Source organism: Ailuropoda melanoleuca, chromosome 6 (assembly GCF_002007445.2).
Source record: "Ailuropoda melanoleuca isolate Jingjing chromosome 6, ASM200744v2, whole genome shotgun sequence".
NCBI lineage: Eukaryota > Metazoa > Chordata > Mammalia > Carnivora > Ursidae > Ailuropoda > Ailuropoda melanoleuca.
The window spans coordinates 48,051,918-48,061,898 of NC_048223.1; the positions used below are offsets into that span (position 1 = coordinate 48,051,918).

Sequence of the window (9,981 nt, forward strand, 5' to 3'; positions counted from 1 at the left end):
GGGTTAGGGATCCCCTGAATGTCTTCATTTAGTGAATTCTCCCTGGAAAATTTAGAGCCACCTTAATAAGTTTTATATAGGCTAAGCGACTATATTTTGTAGGACTGGTGATGTACCATAAATTTTGATGTGGATTTTGTTTCATTTTTAAATTAGAATGCATAATTATATTTTAGTAGGAACTAGTCAATTTGGAAAATTATAATGGTTTATGTCATACCTTCATGAACACAGTGGTGAGCAAAAGCTAAATCCTAAAGAAAAAGTGCAGTTGTAGTTTCTCCATAATTGCAAAACGTATGTGTTTGTTCTCGCTTGATGTATTTATATTATTATTATTATTTTGCTTGATATATTTATATTACTGAATGGTTACATACTAAGCCCTACACTTGCTTGTGTACATTCCTACTTTTCTAGATTGTCACTCACTTTAAAGATTCTAAGATTGCATTCTAAGAGACTATGTAAGGATGGTGGGACTTACAGGGTGTCACTGAGTTGGGGTGGGGAGAGCTCGTGGGTCTAAAACATGTGGGAAACACTATTAGCCTTGTGCTCTTAGAGCTGACAATTCCAGTTAGCCTATTAAATGCTCTGAGTGTTTCCAGGGGTGGGGCAGCTGGCTGTCTGCCTGTTTGACTCTTGGTCCTACTGTGTGATGGTTGTATGATATGGAGGGGCTCTCATTCACCAGTTGCCCTTTTGCTCAATCACCTATGATCCAAAAAGTTATATGGGAGGAGCGATTGCTCCCTTGGCCTGCTTGTTCACTTGGGGCTGGTGGGGATGGGAGGGAGAGGATAGTTCCCATAGATGTCACTATGCACACAGAGAGTAACACCATTAATACATCTCGTAAAAATGTCATGTAATTGAACAGTGTGTATCTGGCCATTTATTTCTTATTTAGGCGTTGATTTTCCTTTGTTCCTGACAACTGAAGGTCGTCACATCCTTCCTGTTTCATCCTCTGAATATTTTGTGACTCTCTTTTCTTTTCCCATCTTTACAACCATCACCCTACTCACCTCACATTAGAATTGCCTCCTGATGTCCTTGCCTTCATATTTTTTCTGACTCCGGCCTCTTTCTCACCCAGCCACTAACAGTGATCTCTCCAAGAGCTCACGCGGGACTGTATCACACATCTGCCCAACACGGTGGTGTGACTTCACGTTCCCTGCACAAGAGAATGGCTAGTGTCTCTTGATGCCTGAGCATTTCTACCGCCTCATTTTCTGAAACTCCCCACCTCACCTGTCACCTTTAGCATCTACTTGTAATCTCCTGCATAGGCCAACCTGCTTCTCATCTCATTTCCATTGTTTGTGACATTTTCCATGTTTTGAAATCTTTCATCTTTCATTACCCAAGCTGACGTGGGCAGCTTACACTCAGTGTTTAGGATTCCGCTCGGGCATGCCCTTATTCATGCATCTTGCCCAGACTCTGCTCCCTCATGGTTGAGCTGCATGTCTCTCCGCTGTGCATTTCTCTACTGCTCTCCTCATGCCATTGTAGGTGCTTGCTCCCTCTATGAACTTAAATGGAGGCTAGGGCCTACATCTTAATCACTTCTGTATCTTAAAGATCTAACACTGTTCCCAGAACTTAATCAGTTCCAGTGATTGTTTAATGAGCTCGTGCATTCAGGCATGAATAAAGGAATGAAGATATCTAACACATGCATCAAAAATTCTAGTGATATTGATTTAACTGTGTCACAATATGGCCCATTCCATGGTTGGACAACTAATTCCTAGAAAGCTCTTCATATTGAGTTGAAACTAACCTTCTTGCTAACTCATCTGGTATTCCTTATAGCTTCCATTTGCCAGCACACAAAATAAATTTGTAGAATAGTCTTAATATATTTCAAGATGTATTGATGTCCTTCTGAGTCACCTCTTTTTCCAGGCCAATAACTGTTTATTTTTTAAAAGTAAAATATGTTCATTGCTAGGTTATTTATTTATCTGTGTTAACAAAAGAAACTTCAAGGCCCTGTTAGTTCACAGGCAAGAATTTTAGTCTGTGGTAAATTCTTGCTGATTTTGAATGTCAGAATTAGTGAAATTAATCAGCATAGGGTTAATAGGATTTAAGAATAAAGACAGAGGCATGTCACCACATACAGATGTTACTAACAGAAATGGAGGTTTGGTATCAGGCATGGAAAGAAGTCATCACTACAGGAGTCCATTTCCTGAGCTGCTTCAAGAATAGCTATGCCACAGGGCACATGCAAAGAAGAGAACAGACTTGGATTATTTGTCCAAAAATTAAGTTGTGTTTCTTCCTCCAACTCAGTGGAAAGTAAGACAAAGTTTTAAAACACAATAGCAGGGATTGGTGAGTTGTGGTGTTATCAACAGTGTAGATTTCAAGTCAAAAAGAATTTTAAGGGTCACAGTGAAACTGGAAAAAAGTAAAAAAAATATTTGTGTTAATGTTTCTTTTCTATGGTTATATAAATATCAACATATAGATGCATATATAGAGAGAGAGATGAATCATGTTTGTTTTTTCAAGTACTCTTAGTTCATGCTTTCAAAATAGCCCAGAAGACAGGTAAAGCAAGACATGCCCACTGTTTTCAAGAGGATGTCAGAAACCACCGGGTTTTCAGAAGCAGAACTACTAAAAGTTGATTATTGAATTCTGGTTCTAAAAAAGTAAATAAATAACAGAGAATAGTAATCAACAGAGGTTACCCACTTGGCTTGTAGAAAGGCAGTGAGTCATTTATAATTCTAGCCGGGTTCATGTCCCTGCATAAAGTGCTACTGTTCCAAGATAAAGGCATCCTTGAATCTAATACAATAAACTCTTAAAGGTGCTTATATGTGCTTATATGCCTTATACATATTGATATGCTATTATATGTGCATTATGTCAGAATATGAAGACAAAAATACACCTTGAAAAAAGTTATTAGTTTAAATGTACTGGAAAATGCTGCCATTGTTTGTCTGTTTCTTAATAGTGTATACTTGTATGCCGTATATGTGTTTGTGGTCATATATGTTTACATTGTTTTTTCTTAATGTTAAATTTGCATATAGGTTCCACCTGGTGGAGTTCCTGTAGGTACTAGGTGTTTATTTTGTGTTTGTTCTGTTGTGAATTGCTGTGGTTCATTTCCTAGTTCTTTTTCTTTTCTACTAAAACAAGTAGTTACTTCATTATCAACTTATACAGACATCTGCAACTACCATAAATATGTGTATGCTTGTAGATGTAATTTAAATTTGTGTTCCTTGTACTATTGTTTAGAGCAGAATGGATTGTGTGGAATCCAAAGTGCAGGTGAACTTTAACAAAGATTATTCAATCATTAAATTTTTTTTCAGTCCATGACAAATGTTCATAATTCATCACCATATTCTTTCTAGAAGATTCTAAGTGTGGAATTGAACCTTTTTGAACAAGGTTGTCTGAAGACAACCACTGCTGACAAATTCAAATTGGCAGATGAGATTAATTTTTTTGTCATTTTTTTCTTATATTTTATAATTTATGTATGTGCATAAGTATGCATATATATATGTGCACATATATACACATTTCTGTGTTATATGTGTATATATGTGAGGATGCATATAAATTTGTGTGTGAGTGATACAATATTTTGATTCGTCTTGGAAACCCAAAACTGGCTTTAATTCCAATTACTTGTTATATTTGAATATTTCTTCTATATGATGGGATTTCTAATTTTACATTCATGTGTTTGTTTACCTTTGCATTTGCATATGTGTTTACTTTTACCTTCTTTTTTTTCTGTGCTGTGAGTGAATATCAGAGTTTATTTTACCTTCCTGGGAAATAATACACAAATCAATGAAATGACATACTTATGGTATATACTGAATGTATACTTTAGATAAAGTAATATTACCATTTGTCAGAGGGAAAAAGAACATTTATTAATCAGCCTTCTGTATCCATATTAATTAGTTAAAAAACTAATATGTGTTTTAAACAAATATATAGACACGAGGACTACATAAAATTTATTGTCCCTCTCAAAATAATAAGCCAGAGCACTATCAATTTGGACTCATAAAATACCATGCCTGAAACTAGTATTATCCTCAAAAATAAATCCAAGTATTAAGCTCTGAGTAATAACTGTCTGAATATTTCCAAATCTGCATTCTTAAATTCCTGTCCTCAAAGAAACATCCAGATATTCACCAATGGCGTCTATATATCCAATATATAGATTTTAAAAAGTTGATACATGGAGTGTTCATAAAATTCACATGTTAAAATTTAAACAGAGATTAACCGAGCGGGACAGATTAGAATGAGCTGTAAGATACCATGGACAATCATAGCTTTCTGTATTGTGTTATCTTTTTAGAAAAAATAATCTGCATGTCTGGGAAGTGTTATTATAGTCTCCAGCTAGCTATTACAACAGGACTTGAAGTGAAGTCAATTAAATTATCAAAAGGTCTTTAATGTTTCTGGATATCAAATATGAGAGTTTGTTTATGAAGCATGGGTGTGTATGTCATCTTCAAATGGGAAGCATTTGACAGTGAAAATCTTGCAGCTTCTATCAATGGGGAAAGAGAAAGTGTTGTATGTGACACAAGCATGCTTTACAGTCTCACATATGCACACGCCGGTTCCCAACCCAACATTCACTGCAGTCTTGCACCATCACAATACCTGGCATTTTAAAAATTGCCTGCAACATGTGGTGAGGATACGAATGAATATATCTAACAAATTTCCTAACAGAGGCTACAGTTGAAAGGAAGAAAAGAAATTGGGGGAATATTCATTATAATCAAGTAGAGAATGACCAAAGGACTTGGATAAAGGGAGAGAAGTAAATATCGGATATATCCAGTCCCATAGCAGAGCTTGCTCAACTTGGATTACTGGGTGTTTCAGGTCTGAGTAAAGGAAGCTGTTCTTCATCACCATTGTGGGTAAATTCAGAGAACAGGAAACAATATATGAATTTAGCAGCCTAGTGATTTTACCTTGGTTGGTAAAATCAAGGATAAACACTAAAAAAATGACAGACACTCACACTTACTTAGGTTTTTGTTGTTGTTGTTGTTGTTGTTAATCGAAACTGCATTCTAACTTTTCTGCTCATTTAAAAATAATCCTTACATTTTATTGCAGTTGACTTTAAAGTACACAATAAGAAGCAACCTCAAAATGTGGTTCAGGATATATTGAGTTTATATGCATTTTATAATCTATTTTTTAAAATAAATAATCTAACTCTTTATTAACTAATACACTTGATTATCCAAACACCCCGCCTGCTAGCCTGCTGAGCAATTGGGGTCACGATGCTGACATGGAGCCCAAGGTTCCTGTTTTAAGTATCCATGGAAAGCCCCTGACTTTTCACAACTCTTAACAACTTTGATTATTATGATAAAGAGACCAATGAAAATTATTGTTTATAGCATTACTTTTTTTTCTTGTTCCAGGATCAATAAAGGTAGCATACTGGACTTACCACAATCATGGACATAGAGGCCACAATAGTATAGCTAAGTGCTATCTCTTAATGAGATGTTACAAATACAGAACTTGGGTTAGTTTCAAATGGAACCATTCATTTCAAAGTTATTTGAAATATACATATATCGAATCTTTAAAAAGGTGTATAGATTATAGTATCTGTGGGTCAAATCATGCCTACCTTTTAATATAATACACATTTCAACTTTCTTACTTTCACATAGAAATGTTTAAAAGGTGAGTTCTAATTTTTTAATCAAATGAACATGTCTTTAACAATTCCAAACTCTATACTCTTCCGTCTGCCCCTGATTTCAGACTTTGAAAAGTAATCTATGATATTAAATTACATTTTACACTACACTATGCGAATATGTATTTTTTCATTTGAGTCTAGTCGACATGCATTTGAGTCTAGTTGACATGCGATGTGACATGAGTTTCAGGTGGACGCCATAGCGATGTGACTTCTCTGTTATGCTGAGCTCAGCACACTAGTAGCTCCCATCTGTCACCACACAATGGTCTTACAGGATCAGTAACTCTATTCCCTGTGCTGTGCCCTTCATCCTCGTGACTTGCTCATCCCATAACTGGCAACCTGTGTCTCCCACTCCCCTTAGTGCATAATATTTTTATAGTTGCCAGAACCTGTAGAAACCCCTCACCTCCCTGTGTCATGTCTGTTGCTGTTGTTTTCATAAAAGCCTTGTCTGTAGTCCTGCTTCTCACTATTCTTTTCTCTGCCCCACCTGCCTTCTTACTCCCCCATCAGACACCAGTCCACACTCCCCACTTAACATCCTTGTTCTTTCTCTAACATGCAAAGATTGATATCATCGTTCAGGAGGGCAGTAAGACTGTGAAGGGTTTCCAATGTGTAGTTAAATATCTCTGTTTTGAACTTTTGCCATCCCTTCTTCTTTATGTATATGTCAGTTTTCTGGACTCTTAATCAGACACAATGCAGCCAATTCATATATCTTCAATCTAATCATCTGAAATTTTTAAATTAAAATAAACATTATGTTTCCCTTTGGAGAGCCTTTGCAGCATTAAAATAAGAAAAAGCAAGCATGGTATTTATAGGTAATGAATTATACATAACCAATTTTATTTCTATTTTACATTAAAGGTTAGAACAGGATAGTAATAGGCATACGTGCAGTTTATTACTACAAATGAAGTAATTGTACAATCCTACAGCTAGAATTTTGGGCTCTACTTTTCTCTTCTTGCATTTAATTCTTATTCCTCAAGCCCAATGAAGTTCTGGAGAATATTGATATTAAATAACCGAAAACAATATATTCAATTGGATTATTATCTATCCTATTCTTTTCCTTTTATTCACATTAATTGTACTTGTACTCATTCTGCTATGGTGTTTTCCACAAGAGGGGTCATTGTCTTTGCATAATCCAGCTCAGTGATGAGTGGATGTTTAGTGAAACCTATCTTGTCTTAGGAAAGTCTTATTACAGTCATGCATAGTTTTGTAATTGATTTGCAAAATTAATCTCCAGTTAATGAACTAATAGCTGCATTATGTATTCAACGTTAAATAATGGCACTCTTTTTTCAAAGATGAAAGACCCAGAGCTTCACCTCTTCCTGAATGATTACACCTCAGTCTTCACCGTCACGCAGACCGGCATCACTCGCTACCTCACCTTACTTCAGCCAGTGGACAGGGAAGAACAGCAGACTTACACTTTTTCGGTAAAAAGATTTCATATACACATTTATGTGTGAGAGTGTGTGTGTGTGTGTGTGTGTGTGTGTAACAGAAAGAGATATCTGTTTTAAACTGAAGAAGTCAATAATTTAGGAGGAAAAAATGCAATATTTTCAAGTAATTGTACATATTAATAATAAAATCCTTCACATGTATTTCTCCTTTTTCTGTTTTATAACTTTGTGCAGCTGTGTTAACACTCTTTCCAACAGAGGAAAAATAATTTTCAAAATGGAAAAAAGGAAAATAGGAGTCTCATTTTTTACCATACACTCATAATTGACTTAAATTTGAGATATTGTCAGCTAGAATCCACAAGCAAAGAATTATTTCCTAACCTTTATTTTATTTTAACTTATTTTATTTTTTTTTAAATTACATTTTAAATTTTGTCAGAGGTTAGGTCAGGGGTTCTCCACTGGGATGATCCCTGTGGTCCCCAAGTCCATCCCACCCCTCCCCTGGGAACATTTGGCAATGTCTGCAGACACATTGGCCATCACTCCTGTGAGGGGTGCTATTGGTATCATGGAGGGAGACACCAAGGATGCTGGTAAGCATCTTATAACACACAGGACACGGCCCCCCCTCACCTCCACTGAAACAGAATTATCTGATGGAGAGAACCTAGTTTAGGTTAACCAAGGGGGGGGAAAAAAAGGTGAGGGGAGATTATTAAAGCTGTAATTGTAAATAGTTACTGTAACATAGAAATATATATGTGTATATATGACTAATGTGGTTGAGAAGTGAATACAGTTGAAAAGAAAGTTCGTATTATCCAAATTTCTGACTAGATTTTATTCAGATATAAGAGGAAAATGAGCTGATAGAAAAGTACAGATTGTGGGACCTACGTGGGATTTCTTCTGGAGAACCTAATGCAACACAGCTAGAGCTTCCAGAAACCCAGCAGTTAAAACTTAAGATACAGAGTGGATTTCAGAAGTCATTCAGAACAAGGATGGCGATGTTACAACGCTGACTCCTAAAATGTCAATGATGGAATTAAGATGTCACTATTAACTAATGACAATAAGTCCTTTAAAATTTGTCATTTTGTGAATTGCCAGAAAAAGACATCACATCGCCTACTTTCTTGTGTGATATAAGTATGTTGGCTATAAAAGCATCTATGGCATTGTATACAAAATATGGAAAAGTGAAGAATATTTTCCTATTAATTTTTTAAAAATTAAGTAGTAGTTAACTCTTAAGAATCAGCAGTGTTACTGGCTCACTCCAAGTCTCTAAGACATTTTACATATCTGCTTATTTAAAATGTGCTTGGAATTGAATACATTAAAAATAAAACAGAATCCTCTGTAATTGCTTCTTAACATGTTAAAATACTTTGTTTATATGCGCTATTGTAGCTTTGCTATTACCTTTTATCAAGAAAACATTTTGGCATATATTGAAAACTGAAATTATATATAAGAAACATCTTAAATCATAAGAGTGCATTCTGCACTGCTTATGTTTGCATGACTTCTCTGTTACATGTATTTTTCTGTCCCCAAAGATAACAGCATTCGATGGTGTGCAAGAGAGCAAGCCAGTTATTGTCAATATTCGGGTGATGGATGCAAATGATAACACTCCAACGTTCCCTGAAATATCCTACGATGTCTATGTGTATACAGACATGAGCCCCGGCGACAGTGTCATACAGGTAACTCCCCATATGGGATGAAGATTTACACAAAGCAGTTACTTCCATGGGCATTATGCAATGCATAGGTTAAGAAACTGCTGAAGAAATGAAAATGAACTTCAGATTCATGAAATGACATAATTTAGCTTAGAAAGCTTTAGATTTATGTTTACTTTTCAAATAAAAATGTGCATATATGCACTTTATTTTTTTAAGATTTTATTTATCTATTTGAGAGAGAGAGAGAGGGAGAAGCAGACTCCCCACTGAGCAGGGAGCCCAACACAGGGCTGGATCCCAGGACCCCAGGATTGAGCTGAAGGCAGCTGTTAACCGACAGAGCCACCAGGCACCCCATTTATATTCACTTTAAAGTGGAATTAACTAGTTGTTAAATGTAAACATAGCTATGTGACCAGTTTATAGTTGATTTTTAAAAATTTAATGTTCTGAATATATTTAATTAGTTAATATAATAATATATTTAACACACTGAAGTTTCAGATATTAGACATGTAGTTGAAAACTTCAAATTATTTTGAACTTCTGAAAATGTGGATTAAATTTCCCTTGGTGATAAAAACAGAAGACTGCCTAAATAAATTGGTGGATGATACTGTTGTTAGTGGTCACCTGGACGGACATAACACAGAATCATTACAACAGAGAAAATTAGAATTACATAGTAAATGGTGTCTTTGAAAACACAAAAATCAGGCAAAATCTTTCGCTTGATTTGCCTTATTTTTATTATTAACTGTGTAGTTACTGCATTTAAATTAAGTATAAGTTATCTCAAAATATTTTCTTTTTGATTTTGAGTATAAGTCATTAAGAAGTCATAATATTCTTCACTGAGGGTTTTTAGAAATCTGGAGATGGGTTGAGTCTAGTAGTTTCCCAACTGGCCATACTGCAGAATTACCCAGGGAGCTGTTTAGAAATACAAACAACCAAGATTTCATGTCAGCTTTCCTGGATGAAGCTCTATGAGCAATACATACGTTATTGATATTAGAAAAACGAACCCCAAGAGTTTCAGTTGCCCAACCACGTAAAGATCACTAATGTAGATTATCCT

The 9,981-nt window shown here is 35.4% G+C and overlaps 1 protein-coding gene across 1 annotated transcript in view; it reads left to right on the plus strand.

Moving 5' to 3' along the window:
- Positions 1-9,981, plus strand: part of PCDH15 (protocadherin related 15) — a 1,685,023-nt gene that overhangs the window by 1,317,478 nt on the left and 357,564 nt on the right. The window contains exons 14-15 of the mRNA XM_034662367.1: positions 7,093-7,227; positions 8,769-8,918. Coding sequence (XP_034518258.1) covers positions 7,093-7,227; positions 8,769-8,918 — 285 coding nt within the window. The remainder of the gene's footprint in view (positions 1-7,092; positions 7,228-8,768; positions 8,919-9,981) is intronic.